Source organism: Alternaria dauci, chromosome 4 (assembly GCF_042100115.1).
Source record: "Alternaria dauci strain A2016 chromosome 4, whole genome shotgun sequence".
Lineage (NCBI taxonomy): Eukaryota > Fungi > Ascomycota > Dothideomycetes > Pleosporales > Pleosporaceae > Alternaria > Alternaria dauci.
The window spans coordinates 1,255,094-1,277,102 of NC_091275.1; the positions used below are offsets into that span (position 1 = coordinate 1,255,094).

General features: G+C 48.3%; 2 protein-coding genes across 2 annotated transcripts; both read left to right on the forward strand.

The window, feature by feature from the left end:
• Positions 1-13,551: 13,551 nt before the first annotated feature.
• On the forward strand, positions 13,552-14,461 carry ACET3X_004981 (60S ribosomal protein eL21). The gene is made up of 3 exons (XM_069451135.1): positions 13,552-13,628; positions 13,679-13,773; positions 13,835-14,461. The coding sequence occupies exons 1-3, from the start codon at positions 13,588-13,590 to the stop codon at positions 14,179-14,181; spliced, it is 483 nt and encodes a 160-aa protein (XP_069307025.1). The 5' UTR covers positions 13,552-13,587; the 3' UTR covers positions 14,182-14,461.
• A 4,508-nt stretch (positions 14,462-18,969) lies between these two features.
• On the forward strand, positions 18,970-21,580 carry ACET3X_004982 (uncharacterized protein; the record flags this gene model as incomplete). Its single annotated transcript, XM_069451136.1, has 5 exons — positions 18,970-19,265; positions 19,321-20,189; positions 20,240-20,390; positions 20,450-20,861; positions 20,912-21,580. The coding sequence occupies 5 exons, from the start codon at positions 18,970-18,972 to the stop codon at positions 21,578-21,580; spliced, it is 2,397 nt and encodes a 798-aa protein (XP_069307026.1).
• Positions 21,581-22,009: the final 429 nt, after the last annotated feature.

Below are 22,009 nucleotides of genomic sequence, written 5' to 3' on the forward strand. Positions count from 1 at the left end.
CCTAGGCTTCATAATATCTACAGAGGGGGTGAAGATGAACCCAAAGAAGACAGCGGCTGTACAGGAATGGCCAACGCCCAAAACAGTCAAGGACGTGCAATCCTTCCTAGGATTTGCCAACTACTACCGGAAGTTCATTAAGGATTACTCAAAGATCACAACACCTCTCTCCGAGATTACGAAGAAGGAAGTTGGTTTCAAATGGAACGAGGAACATCAGGAGGCTTTTGATCGAATCAAGCAGATATTCCTCGAGGCACCAGTACTAGAGATGTACGACCCAAAGCGAGAGACGCGAGTCGAGACCGACGCGTCAGATTATGCACTCGGAGCTGTATTGTCGCAGCAGTGCCCAGACAAAAAGTGGAGACCAGTGTTCTACCACTTAAGAAAGTTCTCTGGAGCAGAACTAAACTACGACGTTCACGATAAGGAGCTACTAGGAGTAGTCGATGCCTTTGAACAGTGGGAAGTCTATTTGCTAGGACTACCACACCAGATCGAGGTTTTTACCGATCACCAGAACTTGGCAGGTTTCATGACAACGAAGAAACTCAACCGACGACAAGTCCGATGGGCTGAGATGCTAGCTCAGTTCGACTTCAAGATAACTCACCGCGCTGGAACGCTTAACGGAGCTGCGGATGCTTTAAGCAGGAGATCCGACTTACGCGAGGAAAATCATAAGGAACCACATGACGCCATGTTCAAGAAGATGCCTGATGGCACACTACGTTACAACCAGCCGGAACTAGCTAAGATAGCTAAGGTGGCCGAGCGGGTAGAAACACTTCAGCAGCAGTGGCAGCAGAGAGCGGCCAGCTGGCAGTTCGAGCCTGACGAGAACGGCTCCGACGAACTGTTACAAGACGAGCGAGAGTACCGAGATATGATTCGAAGCGATCGAACATATGTACCCCCACACATGAGATCGAGTCTCATCAAGGAACTGCATGAGTCCCCAGAGTATGGACATGCATCGCTAGAAGAAATGGTCAGGCGACTATCAAAGGTGTTTGCGATACCACGCTTGCGAGCGAAGGTGCAGGACGTCCTAGGCAACTGTTTGGCTTGTCATCAGAACAAACCCAAGAGACATAAGCCCTATGGCCTGTTACAACCCTTACCGCCACCAACGAGACCATGGAGCAGCGTAACAATGGACTTCATAGTAAAGCTCCCGAAGTCGTTAGAACCAGGATCCGGAAGATTATGCGACACAGTCCTAGTCATCGTGTGTCGTCACACGAAAGGAGCAAAGTTTGTGCCCACGGAAGAAACCATTACGGCAGAAGAATGCGCGTATAAGGTCAGCAAGGCACTTATGTCAGAACATGGGATACCTGAAGAATTCATCACCGATCGTGATAAACTGTTCACTTCCAAGTATTGGAACACATTCCTGGCAAAGCTGGGTGTGAAGAAGAAACTATCGACTAGCTTCCACCCCGAAACAGATGGCCAGACGGAACGAACGAACCAGACACTGGAACAGTATCTGAGGATGTACGCCAACAAGCTGCAAGACAATTGGGTTGAACTCTTGCCGACAGCACAATTGGCCTACAATAGTACTAGGTCTGCGACGACTAAGTACTCACCACACTACGCGAATTACGGATATGAGCCGGTTGCTCATCGAGATCCAAAAGATATAGAGAGTATCGCAGTAGGTGCAGACGACAAAGCCCGCTTGATGCGAGGACTGCACGAAGAATTGAGCAAGAACATAGCTCATAGGAACCTCACGACAGCTAAGGCGGCTAATAAGCAAAGGATTGAGGGACCAACCTTTAAGAAGGGGGACAAAGTTTTCCTGTCACGTCAGAACTTGAAAACTAAGCGACCAAGCAAGAAACTGGACAACCTCCGAATAGGACCATTCGAGGTTCTAGAGGAAATGGGTAACGTAAACTACAAACTCCAACTCCCACCAGGCATGCGCATCCACCCTGTCTTTCACAAGAAACTCCTGGAAAGAGCACCTCCAGATGCCGAGCTAGCTACCGACATAGAGCTCGAAGACGATGAGTACGAGGTCGAAGAAATCAGGGACCTGCGGAAAATCGGTCGTCAGTGGAAATACTTGGTCAAGTGGCTAGGATGGCCAGAGAGCCAGAACACTTGGGAACCAAAAGAAAATTTGACGAACTGCAAGTCACAGGTACGTGAGTACCATCGGAAACACCCAGAGAAGGGAGGACCGGGTCCTCAAGGGAAGAAAAGAATTCAGAAAAAGGATCGAAAGAAGCGTCATCCTGCAACCAGCCCAAGTCAGTCGACAGTCCGGGTAGCGATGGTTCAGTTGGTTGAAAGTCCGTACCAGGGGCAGAGTTCCCCTCGGCTTGCTCTTTCGCGCGATCCTGAAGACTCAAAATGGCGTGATCTCGATCAGCGAATGCTCGCTCTCGCGCCTCAGTCTCTGCCACTTCCAGCCGAAGTTGAGCGACCTCGGCCTCAGCTCGAAGAAGCGCCAAGCGCTTCTCGCGCTTTTCAGCCTCAACCTTCTCCCACTCTTCCTCAGTCACAAATAAGCTACACTCAGCTTTCACCGAAATACAGCCCGCACACTGCCCAGAGGCAGTGTCCACGAAACAACGAAGATTCTTCTCCTCACACCGCTTGCAACGAAAGGTCATCTCGTTCCCTTGTTGGCGGATACGGTCAGCACGAGCCTGGCGCTGTTGAGTCGAGTTCTGGGTACGGACGCGTCGAGAAGTCTGAACCTTGGGCATGGTCAGGGAAAGTGAGGAAAAGAGGAAAGAGAGGATACGACACCACCGGAGTAGCTATACCTCCACCACCGCCGCCGGACTAGGCGCGGGAAAACGATAATCCAGGGTATCGAGACGATACGCCTAAGAGGGGGGGTAATGTTACAAGGTAACAAGGAATTGCTTCCCTTTCATGCAGGTCGCATGAAGGAAGACCATCGGGCGGACACGATGGACGAAAGTGGATCTAGGGCGGGGCCCAGATCACGTGAAAGGAATGGCATCCCGCCAAGACCTGGCCTCCGGGAGGCCAGGGAGGATTGGGAGGTCACGGCCCTCCTAGGCCTCCCTCTTGGAAGGGAGGGTAAGGAGGACAGGACCTATGGCAATGGGTATAAGAATGTGTTGGATCTCATTATTACACTCGTTGTGGTTAACTCAAATAGTTCATCTCTTACACAGATTGTCAACTAGTTATTCTATCGTTTATAGAATTGGTATTGTTTATCCTTTAGTTACAACGATAACTCTTTTCCACCTGATCATTCCATACGATACCTCACGGACTACCGCTTTAGTCTACCTCGCCTTAGTACGGACCGAGCCTAGAGAAGTATAGCCTAACCCCGTGTAACACTAGTAGGCTATATTAAGGCTTATAATAGCCTATTTCTACGTACTACCTAGTCTACTAAGTAATAACTCCTTAGAAAGAGAACTAAGTAATAATAAGGAAAAATCTACTAAGTTAAAATTATAAAGGATAATTATATTTATGTAGTACTCTATACTAAGTAGGTATCTTAAATAGAAAGAAAAGACTTTTACCTTATAATAGCCTAGAATAGCCCTAAATAGGCCTTTCTAGAATAGGCTAGATTATTCTATATCCTAATACTTAAAAAAGTAGGTTAAGAGCCTAATAGGGCTTATTCTACGCCTAGTTATACTAAACTCCTTTATACTAGATTATAATTACTATTTCTAACTACCTTTAGGCTTATAATAGACCTAAAAGCTCCTACTTAAATTAATCTTAGCTTTCTTAGCCTTAAGCTTATAGATCTTATAGGTAATCTTAGCCTTCTAACTAAAGGTACCCTTACTAGTAATAGCTTTACGCTAAGTCTTAAGCTTAGTAATCATAACTATAATTATACTATACTATATCTTAAGACTAGTATTAGTAGGATTCTACTTATACTAGTATAGGTTAGTATAGCCTATAATAGGCTATATAGGACTAGAAAGAAGTAAAGTAAGTACTTATAGCCCTTTTAAGAGTACTAAAGCCTTTACTAGCTAATTCTACCTCTTCTTAGACCTTCTTAGCCTTAATTAGGGCTTTTACCTCCTTCTTAGTCTTAATTACGTCCTTAGAGTATAACTTATTATTTCTATAGTACCTAGAATAAGGAGTATTAGGATTATTACTACTAGTAATAATACTACCTAGGTAGGCCTTACTAGTATAAAGCTATAAATACTTATAGTTAGGGGTAAAAGTCCTAAGGTATAAGTTAGCTTAGATAGGCCTATAATAGGCTAGGATAGGCTAGGATAACCTTATAAAGGCTAACTAAGGCTTAATAGCTTAGAAGGGGGTTATAGGGGCTAACTTATATCTTAATAGCCTTCTTTATACTATAATACTCTTTACTAAGCTAGCCCTCCTACTTTGTTACAAGGTAATAAGGAATTGCTTCCCTTTTATGCAGGTCGTATAAAGGAAGACTATTAGGCGGACACGATGGACGAAAGTGGATCTAGGGCGGGGCCCAGATTACGTGAAAGGAATGGCATCCCGCTAAGACCTGGCCTCTGGGAGGCTAGTGAGGATTGGGAGGTTACGGCCCTCCTAGGCCTCCCTCTTGGAAGGGAGGGTAAGGAGGACAGGACCTATGGTAATGGGTATAAGAATGTGTTGGATCTTATTATTACACTTGTTGTGGTTAACTTAAATAGTTCATCTCTTACACAGATTGTCAACTAGTTATTCTATCGTTTATAGAATTGGTATTGTTTATCCTTTAGTTATAACGATAACTCTTTTCCACCTGATCATTCCATACGATACCTCACGGACTACCGCTTTAGTCTACCTCGCCTTAGTACGGACCGAGCCTAGAGAAGTATAGCCTAACCCCGTGTAACACTTTAACCACCTTGGATATCAGTGGACGTTTAACCAACAGGACAGCCCGATTAAGATTCAACAATGGCTCATCAGGGAAACGCGCAGAACAACAGGGCTCAGGGTCAGGGACCCTCGACGCCAGCACGCCCTACCCCAGAAAATGATGAGATGCTGGAAGCATCCGATGACGAGGGAGAGAACCCTAACGTCACCGAGCTCAGGAATCTTAGGCAACACACAACCACGCAGGCTCAGCAGATTGCTGAGATGCAGGCAATGATCAATCAGCTTGCAGGGCAACTGATGATGACCCCTAACGAACGACCCGTTGCTACAAAGAAACCCAAGATAGCGTCACCAGAGAAATACGGTGGAGAACGAGAAAAGCTACGAGTATTTCTCACCAACATCGACCTGTACTGCGAGTACAACGAGGTACCCAACGACCAGGAAAAGATCCTCATGGCCAGTACATACATGAAGGATAAGGCTTCCAATTGGATGCAACCCTATGTGGACGATTATCTGCTGGATGCAGAACACATGGGCACCAAAGAAGGAACCCGTACCTTATTCGCAAGTTGGACAGAGTTTAAGCAAGAGATGGGACGCATCTTCGGAGAAGTAGACGCTCAGAACCAGGCAGAGAAGAAGATCACTCGCCTGAGGCAGACCTCGTCAGTATCGGCATACACGGCGGAATTTAAGCAACTACAAGCACGGATCGATTGGGATGATGCGGCACTTCGAACGGTATTCGAAGCAGGCCTCAAAGAGAATGTCAAGGACGGCCTTGTACACCACGATAAGCCCGGGACGCTACACGCTCTGATCGAGCTAGCCACGCGTATCGACAACAGGTTGTGGGAACGAAACGATCAGAAGAAATACTTCCGACCCAACCTGCCCAACATGAAGAAACAGCGTGGTAGATTCGACAGGGATAGCGACGCCATCATGACCGGCAAGGTACAAGAGAAGGCCAAAGACAAGAAAACCCGAGGAGGTAAAAGACACGACGGTCTCTCCAAGGAAGAACGCCAGCGGCGTTACGACAACAAAGCATGTCTCCGATGCGGGAAGACAGGACACTTCGCTAGGGATTGCGAAGAAGAACAAGTCAAACAGGCAGCTGTCAAGATCCGGATGATCAGACAAGGCACGCCTTACCCGGCCGGGATAGAGCCGGATGACAACCTAAGCGACTTAGACCTATACGAAGAGGCACGCTTGGAGGATAAGGAAGGCTACGAAATCGTCCCAAGAGTTAAACCGGACAACGAAGTTCTCACCATGGGCCAGCCAAAGAAGACTGACTGGAAGGTCAAAGGCACCATCGTGATGGAACGATTAGCCAACAACCAGTGTTGGGTATGTGGTAACAAGACACACTACGCCGACGAATGCACGGTTCGCGAACGAATCATGATTACCGGCCCGAATGCCGAAGAAATTGGGTATCAGGCGATACACCAACAACCCTACTTCGATGATCCAATGGTTGAGGTCGAGGACCAAGAAGCCCACGAAGTAGAAGATACCAAGGATCACAAGGATTTGTGTTGGTATGACTGTAAGATAAATTGCGAGTTCCATAAGCAAGATAAGGAGGATTGCAGGACAGACCAGGACCGGTGCTGCCACCTGAACCTCTGGGCAGACGAATGTCTAGCAGACATCTGCCATCTACACGAACCAGAGAAAGTGGAGATCCACTACAGACTTCTATGGACGCAATGCAGGAACGGGTGTGACTTCCATCGCAAGCAGCTCAAGGAAGCACACAAGGTGGATGACTATTACCATCGCACCCTATCATCAAACATCTGCGAGGTAGCAGATTGTGAGATTCACGAGGCCAAGAAGGCTCAACCAAGGAAGAGGATCACCAGGGAGGAGATACCTCACCAGAACATTCATTGGAGCTTCTGTTACGACGACAGGTGCTTGACGCACTACAGCTCAAAGAATGACACAGGCTACTTTCCTAAGTACAGGAAAGGTAAGCAGTCAAAAAACTAGGATGCCGCCAGGGACAGGGTCACGCTGGTGAAGGCAGTCCTAAAACGACCCTTAGGAAGGTGCAGGATACCGATGGTCGGGTGAAGCAGCTGCTCACGACCGTATCTGTACAGGGACGAAACATCGAGGCGCTCGTAGATAGCGGGGCCGCACGAACGATGATCTCACCCAGAGTGGTGGAGAAACACGAACTACCCTACCGGGTTAAGAAGAACCCAGTATCGGTACTGTTAGCCGACGAGAAACCCATGGAATATGGAAACGGCATGATACGGATGGAAACCGAATCAACAAAGCTACGGATAGCTGGCATAGAGTGCCAAATGAATATCGACATAATGGAACTAGGAGGACTAGACATGTTGATTGGTTATGACTGGCTAGATGCCCATAACCCCGCCATCGACTGGCGAATGAAGACGATACTCAGAAGAGAACCTGTGCACAAGGTTGCTAGAGTACGCCAAAGAGTGAGCCCGAAGGACCAGAGCTCAACCCAGGACGGGAGGTTCGGCAAGATCTCGCCTCATAAGATCATGAGAATCTATGAGAAGGACCCTCAAAGAGTAGGAGTCATATGGATAAGACGAGTCGCGACCACGAAGGAAGGACCCTTACCACTAGAGATACCAAGAGAGTATCAGACCGACGAGTTTAGAGAACTCTTCGAGGAAAACGAAGCCACGGACTTGGCAGACCATCAGGATTGGGATCACGAGATCATCCTAGATGAAGGGGCAAAGTTAAGCCCAGGACCTATGTATCCCATATCGCCCGAGCACGATGCTGAGCTAAGGGAGTACATCCAGAAGAATCTGAAGAAGGGATTTATCCGACCGGGATCAGGCCCAATGGCCTCACCCATCTTGTTCGTAAAGAAGCCTAACGGGAAGTGGCGACTATGTGTCGACTTCCGAAGGTTGAACAGCGTTACTCGGAAGAACCGATATCCCTTACCACTAATAACCGAGCTCATGGATCGACTCCAGGGAGCCAAGTGGTTTACGAAGTTCGACGTTCGGGAAGGATTTCACCGAATCAGGATCAAGGAAGGACACGAATGGATGACAGCGTTCAAAACGAAATATGGACTGTTCGAGTACACAGTAATGCCTTTTGGGTTAACGAATGCCCCGGCAACGTTTCAGTCAGTCATCAACAACGCTCTTCACGAGTACCTTGGAATCTTCGTCACAGCGTACATCGACGATGTGCTGGTATACTCTAGCGGGACGCTAGAAGAACATGTGGAACATGTCAAGAAAGTGCTCAGGAAGCTTAAGGAATACAAGCTGTACCTGCAGCCGGGGAAGTGCGAATTTCACACGAAGGAAACGGAATACCTAGGCTTCATAATATCCACAGAGGGGGTGAAGATGAACCCAAAGAAGACAGCGGCTGTACAGGAATGGCCAACGCCCAAAACAGTCAAGGACGTGCAATCCTTCCTAGGATTTGCCAACTACTACCGGAAGTTCATCAAGGATTACTCAAAGATCACAACACCTCTCTCCGAGATCACGAAGAAGGAAGTTGGTTTCAAATGGAACGAGGAACATCAGGAGGCTTTTGATCGAATCAAGCAGATATTCCTCGAGGCACCAGTACTAGAGATGTACGACCCAAAGCGAGAGACGCGAGTCGAGACCGACGCGTCAGATTATGCACTCGGAGCTGTATTGTCGCAGCAGTGCCCAGACAAAAAGTGGAGACCAGTGTTCTACCACTCAAGAAAGTTCTCTGGAGCAGAACTAAACTACGACGTTCACGATAAGGAGCTACTAGGAGTAGTCGATGCCTTTGAACAGTGGGAAGTCTATTTGCTAGGACTACCACACCAGATCGAGGTTTTTACCGATCACCAGAACTTGGCAGGTTTCATGACAACGAAGAAACTCAACCGACGACAAGTCCGATGGGCTGAGATGCTAGCTCAGTTCGACTTCAAGATAACTCACCGCGCTAGAACGCTCAACGGAGCTGCGGATGCTTTAAGCAGGAGATCCGACTTACGCGAGGAAAATCATAAGGAACCACATGACGCCATGTTCAAGAAGATGCCTGATGGCACACTACGTTACAACCAGCCGGAACTAGCTAAGATAGCTAAGGTGGCCGAGCGGGTAGAAACACTTCAGCAGCAGTGGCAGCAGAGAGCGGCCAGCTGGCAGTTCGAGCCTGACGAGAACGGCTCCGACGAACTGTTACAAGACGAGCGAGAGTACCGAGATATGATTCGAAGCGATCGAACATATGTACCCCCACACATGAGATCGAGTCTCATCAAGGAACTGCATGAGTCCCCAGAGTATGGACATGCATCGCTAGAAGAAATGGTCAGGCGACTATCAAAGGTGTTTGCGATACCACGCTTGCGAGCGAAGGTGCAGGACGTCCTAGGCAACTGTTTGGCTTGTCATCAGAACAAACCCAAGAGACATAAGCCCTATGGCCTGTTACAACCCTTACCGCCACCAACGAGACCATGGAGCAGCGTAACAATAGACTTCATAGTAAAGCTCCCGAAGTCGTTAGAACCAGGATCCGGAAGATTATGCGACACAGTCCTAGTCATCGTGTGTCGTCACACGAAAGGAGCAAAGTTTGTGCCCACGGAAGAAACCATTACGGCAGAAGAATGCGCGTATAAGGTCAGCAAGGCACTTATGTCAGAACATAGGATACCTGAAGAATTCATCACCGATCGTGATAAACTGTTCACTTCCAAGTATTGGAACACATTCCTGGCAAAGCTGGGTGTGAAGAAGAAACTATCGACTAGCTTCCACCCCGAAACAGATGGCCAGACGGAACGAACGAACCAGACACTGGAACAGTATCTGAGGATGTACGCCAACAAGCTGCAAGACAATTGGGTTGAACTCTTGCCGACAGCACAATTGGCCTACAATAGTACTAGGTCTGCGACGACTAAGTACTCACCACACTACGCGAATTACGGATATGAGCCGGTTGCTCATCGAGATCCAAAAGATATAGAGAGTATCGCAGTAGGTGCAGACGACAAAGCCCGCTTGATGCGAGGACTGCACGAAGAATTGAGCAAGAACATAGCTCATAGGAACCTCACGACAGCTAAGGCGGCTAATAAGCAAAGGATTGAGGGACCAACCTTTAAGAAGGGGGACAAAGTTTTCCTGTCACGTCAGAACTTGAAAACTAAGCGACCAAGCAAGAAACTGGACAACCTCCGAATAGGACCATTCGAGGTTCTAGAGGAAATGGGTAACGTAAACTACAAACTCCAACTCCCACCAGGCATGCGCATCCACCCTGTCTTTCACAAGAAACTCCTGGAAAGAGCACCTCCAGATGCCGAGCTAGCTACCGACATAGAGCTCGAAGACGATGAGTACGAGGTCGAAGAAATCAGGGACCTGCGGAAAATCGGTCGTCAGTGGAAATACTTGGTCAAGTGGCTAGGATGGCCAGAGAGCCAGAACACTTGGGAACCAAAAGAAAATTTGACGAACTGCAAGTCACAGGTACGTGAGTACCATCGGAAACACCCAGAGAAGGGAGGACCGGGTCCTCAAGGGAAGAAAAGAATTCAGAAAAAGGATCGAAAGAAGCGTCATCCTGCAACCAGCCCAAGTCAGTCGACAGTCCGGGTAGCGATGGTTCAGTTGGTTGAAAGTCCGTACCAGGGGCAGAGTTCCCCTCGGCTTGCTCTTTCGCGCGATCCTGAAGACTCAAAATGGCGTGATCTCGATCAGCGAATGCTCGCTCTCGCGCCTCAGTCTCTGCCACTTCCAGCCGAAGTTGAGCGACCTCGGCCTCAGCTCGAAGAAGCGCCAAGCGCTTCTCGCGCTTTTCAGCCTCAACCTTCTCCCACTCTTCCTCAGTCACAAATAAGCTACACTCAGCTTTCACCGAAATACAGCCCGCACACTGCCCAGAGGCAGTGTCCACGAAACAACGAAGATTCTTCTCCTCACACCGCTTGCAACGAAAGGTCATCTTGTTCCCTTGTTGGCGGATACGGTCAGCACGAGCCTGGCGCTGTTGAGTCGAGTTCTGGGTACGGACGCGTCGAGAAGTCTGAACCTTAGGCATGGTCAGGGAAAGTGAGGAAAAGAGGAAAGAGAGGATACGACACCACCGGAGTAGCTATACCTCCACCACCGCCGCCGGACTAGGCGCGGGAAAACGATAATCTAGGGTATCGAGACGATACGCCTAAGAGGGGGGGTAATGTTACAAGGTAACAAGGAATTGCTTCCCTTTCATGCAGGTCGTATAAAGGAAGACCATCAGGCGGACACGATGGACGAAAGTGGATCTAGGGCGGGGCCCAGATCACGTGAAAGGAATGGCATCCCGCCAAGACCTGGCCTCTGGGAGGCCAGTGAGGATTGGGAGGTCACGGCCCTCCTAGGCCTCCCTCTTGGAAGGGAGGGTAAGGAGGACAGGACCTATGGTAATAGGTATAAGAATGTGTTGGATCTCATTATTACACTCGTTGTAGTTAACTCAAATAGTTCATCTCTTACACAGATTGTTAACTAGTTATTCTATCGTTTATAGAATTGGTATTGTTTATCCTTTGGTTACAACGATAACTCTTTTCCACCTGATCATTCTATACGATACCTTACGGACTACCGCTTTAGTCTACCTCGCCTTAGTACGGATCGAGCCTAGAGAAGTATAGCCTAACCCCGTGTAACATACTTCTTAAAACCTTTAGCGTCTAGGGTAGGACCCTATATAGTAGTAGAGGTAATTGTATTATTATTAGGAGGCTTATAACTATAGTAAAGAATATAGGTAATTTAATAGATCTTATTAAGGTTAATATCTATATTTTTATAAGGCTATAATATATTAGCATACCTTATAATAGGTTAATATATACTAAAATACTATATAATAAAGCCTTATAGTATAGTAATTATAGTTTAGTAGGAAATAGCGCCTACACTTATAGGTCTAGACTATAGTAGCACTTCTAGCTATATTCTAGACCCTAGTAAAGAAGACCTTATAGTTACCCTTATTTATATTTGGGAAGTTATAGCTATACTCTCCTAAAACCTTATACTTACCTAACTCCTAGCCTAATAAGTAACTAGTATATAGATAATAAGTTATATATATAGTACTAGAGGCATAGTAGTTAGATATAAGTAGCTTAGAATAGGGCGCTATAATAAGATATAGCCTAGAATAGGGTAATATATAGTAGATAGGTAAATAGGTAGGTAAAAAAGTTAAGAACGTAGTAAGGGGCGTAGAGGTAGGGTAGAGGGGGTTATATTAGTCTTAATCTAGTTATCTAGGTCTTATTAGCGCTAGAATAGGCTAAAACACGCCTCCCTACCTATTAAAGGGCTAAATAGCCCCTATAAGCCCCTAAGGGCTTATAGTAAAGTAATTTAGGCTTAATAGGTCCTTTATAGGATTAATAAAAGGGTAGGGAATTACTTATAATTTTAATTATTAGGGAGTAGGGAGAAGGAGGAAAGATACTAGAATAGCTAGAAATATACCAGAAGCTTAGGCTACCTAAAAACTAAGCTAGTAGAGGTAATAGTAGGGCGGTAGTAAAGGTAAAGATAAAGTTTTTAAACTAAGTAAATTCTTAAATTTACCTACCTATAGAATTATAAATTTACCCCCCTATATACCTGTAGAGCCCCTAGTAGTTAGGCGCTAGGCGAGCTAGCTAACTAACTTAGAATAGGCTACTTAGGGGTAATTTACTCTTAATTAGGTTAATTTAACCTAAGGAGGAAGATAATATTAGGAACTAGATATATCTAGTGCCTTCTAGTCTAGAATAAACTAGGATAGACTTAAATACTCCTTCCTTTACTATTATAGCTTAATAGCGATTTATCTCTAGTCTATATAAGAATAATACTACTATTTATACTAATTATTATATATCTAGTATCCTATATTACTATTATTTAATAATAGTATAATAGCTATAATAGCTTTAATAGCTATAGTAGCTGTAGTAGTAATATATAAGGGTACTACTAATATATAGACTTTATAGCTACTTAAAGGGAATTATAATTATAATTATAACTATAACTATAACTATAATTACTATAATTACTATAATATAATAGAGCTTAATCTCTAGGTAGTATTCGTAGTAGTTATAATAATAATAAAGACGTTAAAGTAGTATAGGGTATAATATAGGTAGAGTAGATAGAAAGGTATTAAAGGTAAAAAGAGACTTCTAGATATACTAAGACTATTTAGGCTTAGTTTTAAAATTTCTTAGTAATATAATATAAGATAATACTATAGGCCCTATCCCTAAGGCCTAGGGGGCTGTATACAATCTATAGTAGCAGCGAGCAACAATTATGCTATGTAGAACACCCGACCAGGCAACTACAGAGAGCAATTAATCTTCACTTATATGGCGATACCGTACCTAGGCGACTACAGGGAGAGTGTAGAGTCCGCTTTTTCGGTCTCGGTTGCGGCCTACTGTATTGCGATAATCGTTGGGTTTGAGCTTTGGGGAACGGTTGGCGACTACAGGGGTGGCGTTCGATTGTTCCTTCCACCTGTGTCTCTGTGGTTTGAGCAGATGTGGGTCTCTGAGAGTAACCCGATTAGTCAAGCGCGCACGGATCCATCGCACACAGCATCGCAGTTGCCAAATTACTTCAACCGCCTTGTCAGAAATCTCCTACCACCAACACCAGCCCAAACACACACACAATGGGTCACGCAGCCGGTCTTCGCGCGGGTACGCGCTATGCGTATGTTGAGAGTTGTTGCGCTATCCTGAATGTTGCTGACGCTGCCATAGCTTTTCGAGGAGCTTCAAGCAGAAGGGAATGATCCCTCTCTCGACCTACCTCAAGCAGTACAAGGTCGGCGACATCGTCGATGTCGTAGCAAACGGTACGAAACCCCCAGAAACGCAGCGAGTGCAGTTCCAGGCGGAGGACTGATGAACAAACAGGTGCGGTCCAGAAGGGTATGCCCTACAAGGTCTACCACGGCAAGACCGGTATCGTCTACAACGTCACCAAGTCTGCCGTGGGCGTCATCCTCCAGAAGCAGGTCGGCAACCGATACATGGAGAAGCGCATCAACGTCCGCATCGAGCACGTCCGCCACTCCCGCTCACGAGAGGACTTCCTCAAGCGCGTCAAGCTCAACTTCGCCAAGCAACAAAAGGCCAAGGAGACTGGCGAGCCCCAGGAGATGAAGCGCCAGCCCGCACAGCCCCGCACCGAGCACATCGTCAGCCTCAAGGAGCAAAAGCCTGAGAACATTACCCCCATCCCGTACGAGACCTACATTTAGACGTGGACAGTTGGCTCGGGTGTATTGGCTGGCAAAATGGGATACGGATGGTCAACGGCGTGGTTTCTCGGACTTCTCGATTATTCTCTCTTCTGCACTTTCTTACGCATGGAAAGCGGCGATACCATGGTGCAGATATAGTGGTGTGCCAACATGGCTTTGAGTGACCCCTCACGCCAATAAACATCATCTTCCAATCCCAGCCAATGCAGTGTCTTGCTCGTCTGTAGTGTTAGCCATTCATGTTATGACCGCCTATGACAAACGAACTCTTCCATCACAATCCGCAATCTGCTAAGATTTCTCTGGTCTTCCGCTGCCTCTTCGCTCTGTTGTCCTGTATATGAGCCATTGCATGAGAGTGTGTTTCTGTTTACTTCCTAGTTGTCAGCTTCCTAGCAGTCTTCCGCCATGACTACCAGCGGATGCATGGCCACGTTACGCATGAGCTCACAGAACAGCAACGGGTTGCAGCTCTCTGCCTAAGCAGTTCGTATAGGTCTCTCTGAATCGCAAGGCTCATAGCGATTCAGAAAAGACAATACGTACCCATGTGATGTACCGTGAAGTCACTCAACCGGTTCTGCCCTGCTTTTCATTAGCACATCGTAGAGTGTAGGAGATAACTCTGGGCTGGAATTTGGTGTTAACCAGAACAAATGTGATACTGCGAGCTTAGTGGAAACCCACACATGAATTGACAGCAAACATCGGGGTCGTTCGCCTCGACGATCTGTTGCTATCGCTTACCATGTCTACTTGATCGTAGAGTGCACTACTCCAGCGCAAATGGATACCCATACGGTTGCAAACCAGAGTCTTGTCCGACAGGCTGCGTTTGTATTGGTTGGCTACGCCCAGATGGTAGGATACATCATCCCTATGGCTCCCTACCGTTCGCTTGCCAGCACAGGTCATGTCCTCGTAATTTGTTCCGTTCCTCGATGAGTAATCTGGCTAGCATGGCTTATCCACCTCCTCCCGAGGCCGTGTGTTGGATATGGTCGGAATCTCGGATCGGTGGCCGCATTCGTACATTAGAGCATAGCCGGAAACTTTCCTGGAAATCGTCTTGATAAGAGACGTGCCTTGGAATCTTGGAAGGATGACACTGACTGATCTGAAGACAAAGGTAAACTTTAGGGTTCCTGGGGGTTACATGAGCTACTGGGTTTAGGTCGTAGTAATGCTCTTGCGATTGGAGATAATGATTGTGAATGTCTCTAGTCCTCCATTTCACGCTCGAGTGCGCTTCTTTGTTTACTTGTCACAACCTTTGTGGGCTTGCAATGCGTGGTAAGGATGGGTTTTCTTCCTCTGTCGTTGTGCAAGTCGCAGTTCTTGTAGTATAGGATGACGTTATTGCATGCCTTGCGATGGGCCACAATGTGTTTCCCCGATTTCTCTAGTTCCAGCACGCTATTCGGCTTTATAGATACTTTACCTCTGTGCCTGCGAAGCGCCGCATAGCTCTGTCGCATGCTGAACAAGTGATTTGGCGCTCGTGTTTCCTGAGTCAGTATTATTGTCTTGTTCAACATGCATTCTGCTTTCTTTGACACTTCATAGCTCTTCGTCTTCTCTCTCACGTTGCCGTCAGACCACTTCTCTGATGTGCGGTACTTCTCTTGATGAGAGCCTTCTTGCGTATGGAACATATGGGTTTCGGAAGTCGTGAGTGGCTCGTCGGTCATGAGTCATCGCCAAACCATGGTTGAGAGGAGCCGTCAGACCAGTGCTCTGAACAGAACTGTCCGCCCAGCAAACATTGTTGAGACTGTACCATATCGACGGGATTTAGGCGTCTCCCAAGGCAGCCCTTTCTTGATATTAGGACAATTGGGTTGCCGGAAATGTTTCTGAATTGGATGGGTAATACCGAGAGTATCGCATATTGTGAAGGGATCGTACGATCAAGTCTAGAGAGTGGCCGAGGGGGGAACGCAAGATAACACTTGAAGGAACCTAGCGTGGTAGGTAGTCCCGTATCGTCGAGCAATGCCGCATTGCACCGCGGTTGCCTTGGCCTTCCGCATAACCACCGAATACATGCTCTACTGCTTCCATGGATTTCCCCGTCCTTCAGGGAACGCTAGTTTGTTACGATCTCGCGGTTCTTTTCTCATAGTTGTCAGGTGGCATAGTCTGAGCTAAAGCTTCATGGCACTTTCATATGGTTAATTGTCTTGTGCAGGACGACAGCACAACACGAACATCGGTTGGAATCAAGGCCACGGTCGGTCGTGGGATAAAACAAACTGCTGTTGGCTCTCCAGTGTTACAACGATGTCTCCGTCATGGTAAGACGGCATTCATGACGAGTGTTGTTGGCCAAGTAACGCCACCACTCAAACCACCCGGGTGTCCAGGAAGCCGAATAGTTGAGTACAGCAACCCGGTATTGAGCTTTGTTGTGATCTTCAAATCTACCCGCCCATGCTTGCAAGCAACGTCCGACGTGCCAACACACAGAACTGGAGGCGTATGAAAATCGTTCGGGCGAAAGGCTGATACACCTGGGTACGCAATAGTACGCTCTTCATTTCGTCTGATGTTACTCCATTTGTCCAGTATTTGCTCCGACTGACATGACAAGAAGAAAGTAGTTTGACTGGCATGAGTGTTGGAGTGGCATTGAGAAGTGTCAGAGAGACAGTGTGATGCACCGCACGTGACCGTACACGGCTCGGCGTAGCGTAAGGTTTAGTTCTGGAGTTTATTGGCTGCTATCGCCGCGTATCTGGGACCGTACTAAAATGACGTGAAGATGAAAGTCAACTCAGAGAGCGGGCCTGAGGTGTGTGTAGCCGAGCTGCGAAGGTTTCTTGGTTTCCTTTGGCTCGAAAATCAACAGCGACGGCAGCGAGATCCCGAGTCTAGGCGCATCTTTTTTGATGGCTGCAAGCGGGCGGAGTTGGCTGTTTGGGTTGATGCACATTGAGCGCGGAGCTGGCTGCACAGGGTGGCAATGAAACGTTGGGCTTCCAAGTTTTGTTGTGCGTCTAGTGGAGGTTAGTCGATACTGTCAACGAAGAGGGCATGACGCTGCCACGCGACACTGTCTGCGCAACTTCAGCCCACATCGCACGAGCCAACGCCGACCCACACAAGACACGTACCGCGTTGACACCGAAGCTCGGTCTCCACCACCCGCAAAAAGCAACGATGGACCCTCGGACAATAGCACAAACGTAACCCAGCCGAGGTTTTCGGACATTAACGCGCCCTGCATCGACACGTCGAGGCCAACAACAGCTGCCGTGGGTCCAAAGGTCGTGACAGATCATTACACGTCATACTGTAACGTTGTCGGCTCGGTTGCAGTAGCGGAATAACAGCCAAAGTTAATTCGCCGCTGAGACGCCGTAGAGCTCGACACCATTGTCAACAGAACACCCTTTCGTCTGGGGTGGGGTTACATATCCATGTCCCTAGAAAACCATCTCATGCAAGGGACTTCCGCAAAAGAAGATCTGCACTGGCGCAAGCTTGCGAGTAATGCCCTGCATACCACTTTTGGCGTCGTCGAGTCAGATGGCAACCCGGAAATGTCGAATCAGAGCAACTGTACTATGTACAATCCAAATACGATCGCATGGTGTGAAGATGTAATCGGTGCCGGTCGGCCATGAGCAGAGAGAGTTATGTATTGTCCAATATCGAGCCGCAGATCTGGAGAATGAAGGCGTTCCTCTAGCGCAAGAATTACGGGAGGCTCGACAATTTGACAACTGACAGCTGAAGAGAGGCTTTCGGAAGAACCTCCATCAGCCTGGAACGGCACCCCGAGATTGTCGTAGTCGTCGTATGTGAAGCACGGACAGCAGGAAATCTTGGGATGCACGGATTACAACTGCATCTGGCTAGACTGAAACCCCGGTGTCCTTCCAGCAAAGGGGCCAGGATGATGGCGGTCAAAAAAATCGGATATGAATGCCGACCACGAAATACATCACGATGCAGACCGCGGGAGTCTTTTTAGCTATGGCGGTCTGAAGATCTGCGCAGGGATCACCGGTCGATGTAAAGTATGCCGCGAGGTGCACAAAACAAAGTATACTTGCGGCGGATGCAGGGGTTGGTTATGCGCTGACCAGCCTCCTAACTTTGTCTCAACTGCGACGACCGCGACAACATCGACGTGTTCGACGCTTCGACGATACTCGTAGATCCGTTATAGGTTTCAGCTTGTAGCGTTGTTGGCCGACAAATCATCGATATCATCTCGTATCCCTGTCTTAATACGCGACCCTATTTGAGGTCTCCAAGCCTCAAACTTCGATTCTTCGCAGCGGAAGGCACATCTCACGATCGCCGACATTTCAAGCGTGCCTTGCATTAGCCCATGCTATCGGCGCAATCGACATCCTTGCTGCCGGAACAGTAGCCTACCAGACTAGGTCAATCCTTCTGGTGCCCAAAGCAGACGCCAGTGAGTCGTCTTAGCAGCAGCAGCCAGGCGACCGACTAGTACCAAACTACTCAGAGACAAGGAACCTATCGAACGTGTCAGGTCTTGCTGGGTTCTCCGGTATGTTTACCTTCCAGAACTCTTCTCTCCGTCATCGATCTGCGTCTTCTTCCCCAATACGCCCCTCGTTGCCGCTCCCTGTATATCAAACTTCCGCACTTGTCGCTATTGTTTCTCGACATCCTGGGACGTTGTAGCCTTCCACGATTCCAATGGCCATGTTTAAGAACAAGATGCGATCAGCACACGGAGTGTTCTCTTCCAAAAAGTCTTCTGACGTTACTAGGAAGTCGAACATCACTATCAATCCGGCCGAAATGGGGAGCTCAACCGAGTTGGCCCCAGCGTATGTCGATAGCGTCATGGCTCCCGATACGGACGCCATCCCCAATGTCAACGGAAGTGGCTGTGCGTTTAATGAACCGCTGGTCCTCGACTTTGCGACCATGCAAGATGCGTCTGATTCAATCACAAGGAGTGCCCCTCTTTCACCCGTAACTAGGCCGTTTAATCCTGATCGATATGAAAGTTGGTTTTCGCATGACGATTTCTCTGCTCCCGCACCCCAGATAGACTTTACAAGAAAGGATATCCATATTCCATTCCGGACCAGGTACTATTTCAACTACCCTCCAGACAACTGGTTTCGATTGCTCATTCTCAAACAGTTCCAGTACTCCTCGGGCTAACCAAAAGCGTATATCGTTGCAAAGACGAATGAGCACAGAGCCATCGTCTCCTAACAACGGACGTTCTACACCGACACCAGATATGCAACAGTCTCGTCCTCGAAGCATGTCACGCACGTCCAGTGCAGCGCCGCAAAATGCACAGTCATCACGAATAACTATCAACGAACCCATGACGATACGAAGCTCAGCCGATTCTGTGATATCGTATGAGTCTGCTGCGCCATCCATTGCAACCCAACAACTTGCGCCGTTGCAGCAAAAAGGCGGAGTGATAGACGAAGGCGATCGACTTTCACCATTACTAGAAGATGACCCCCATTCATTCGACCTCATCAGCGCCCCCGTCGAGGACGCGCGATCCCAATATTCGCTCGAGACCAGATCCGAGCAACTCTTCTCGAGAGAACATTTACAGGCCATCTTCGCCGACACTGCATCACTACTTCGATTCACGTCGTTTCTGAGCGTGGCCCGACCCAATTCACTTCCTACTTTGATCTACTACCTGGATGCGCTGAAAGCGCTAAGGGCTATCAGCTATGCCAACGCCGTTGCTGAAGCGCTGGAACCCATCCCTGGCTTGGACTTCACCGAGACTCCAGCACGAAATACAATGAACGCAGTCCTGGAGGAAAAAGCCAATCGGGCCTTTGACGTCCTAGTCCGTGACGATCTTCCGGCGTTTATTACGCACGTCTTCACCCAAGTCGTCAGTGTGAGCATTGCGAAGCGCGTCACGGGGAATTTACCTCCGATGCTGCGCGAGGCTAGCGAGGGTCTGGCCGAAGTTTTCTGCCTGACAGATCCGTCCAGGACCGATAATCCGATCATATTTGCGTCCGAGGGTTAGTGGATCTCTCGCATGGAGGATGTACAGCTGCTAATCTAATACTAGAGTTCCATCGTACGACACAGTATGGCGTTGGGTACGCGATTGGACGCAACTGCCGTTTTCTTCAAGGTCCAAAGACGAATCGGAGCAGTATAGAGCGATTCGGGATAGCTGCTCGAGAAGGAAAAGAGCACAGTGAAGTATTCTTGAACTAGTAAGTAACTCATACGGCCTCGTGTGTATATGTTTAGTACACAGTTGACCACAAAACAGTCGCCGTGATGGGTCACCATTCATGAATCTGTTGATGGTTGCACCTCTACTCGACTCACGAGGAAATCTTCGCTATTTCATTGGCGCGCAAATTGACATATCCGGTCTCGTCAAGGACAGTACCGATCTTGACGCCTTTCGGCGCATGCTTGACGAGGAAGAAGACCACAAAGAAAAGGAGCCACCGAAAGACGAGTTCCAAGCACTTAGTGAAATGTTCAACAACACGGAGCTGGACACGGTGCGGAAGTATGGCGGCAGCATGCACAGGGAACATCTAGTAGAACAGGATGAGGCGAATATGCAGCACAAGCCCAGACTGCTTATCCAGGATCAGTCGACTTATGATGTTGACAGGGCTGAGAAGCCAGCACCCAAGCCAGACGGTAGGCTGTCTGGTCCATACAAACATGTGGGTGGCCGTCCTTGGACGGGTCACGATGCAAGACTGACATGTACTAGTACCTTATTGTGCGCCCAGCGCCGTCCCTGCGCATTCTCTTCACGTCGCCATCTCTTCGTGTCCCAGGCATACTCCAGTCACGCTTCCTCGATCGCATCGGTGGGAGCAATCGCGTTCGAGAGTCTCTCAGCGACGCGCTTTCAGACGGGTCGCGCGGTGTTACGGCGAAGATTCGCTGGCTATCGCACGCCGTGTCAGAGCTCGAAGACCACTGCGAAGAGGGCCGACCACGGTGGATACACTGCACTCCTTTGCTCGGCCAGAATGGATCGGTGGGCGTATGGATGGTTGTCCTCGTTGACGAGAAAGAGCACATGGCGCCGCATCGTAGATTCCGCCAGGCGCCGCCAATCCCCAACGACATCCGCGGCAACAACCTAGCACAAACGTGGCGACCACCGCAAACTCCGCGATACGACGACTTTGGCAACGATGCCAGTTCGTATTCCCAATCTTCACGTGGAGCGTCTCCTTACACGAACGGTCATACGAACGGTAATGGGGTTACCCGGCACCTCGATGCCTTGCGCAACCCATCAAGTCCGCACCGGGCGCAAAGCCCACTGAGTTACGACCGGCGCGGACTGCGGTCGGCTGGTTCGTCGGTCAAGGATTTTGTCAATGGTCCCCAGGCCAGTGTTGACTCTTTCCGCATCTCACCTCGCTGACTTTGGTTCAGGAAGAGGAAGAGGAAGAGATAGCGCTGGGAACGGCAACGCCCCTTCGTGTGCAGAAGAGAGACGGCGCAACGGGGATATACTAAAGCGGAGCAGGCTTCAGATTAAGAATACACAAAAAAAATGACGGATACATAGACTGGGTGGTTTAGCGGTTTTGCGCTGTTGTTGATTTGCACTATACCCATTCTGTAACAATATCTTGGACGTGGCACTCGTGTCAGCAACGATTTCCTATGTTGATAAGCCATAATACATCGAACGAAGCTTTAGCATGTCAGAATGAAACGACGGTGCTGGAGCGCGTCTGTCTGAGCAAGAAGCAAGGGCAAAGAGCAAACAGCAAGCAGCGAGTCTAAGCGAGACTTGCCCGCGGGGGTCCCGCCATGCATCATCCCTCCAAGACATTCGCACCCACAT

What these genes read in the sequence shown, in the direction of transcription:
- ACET3X_004981 (XM_069451135.1), top strand. Translation starts at nt 13,588, where the DNA reads ATGGGTCACGCAGCCGGTCTTCGCGCGGGTACGCGCTATGC. An exon ending in CGCGCGGGTACGCGCTATGC is followed by an intron (nt 13,629 to 13,678) that starts GTATGTTGAGAG and finishes ACGCTGCCATAG; the next exon opens with CTTTTCGAGGAGCTTCAAGC. An exon ending in CGTCGATGTCGTAGCAAACG is followed by an intron (nt 13,774 to 13,834) that starts GTACGAAACCCC and finishes ATGAACAAACAG; the next exon opens with GTGCGGTCCAGAAGGGTATG.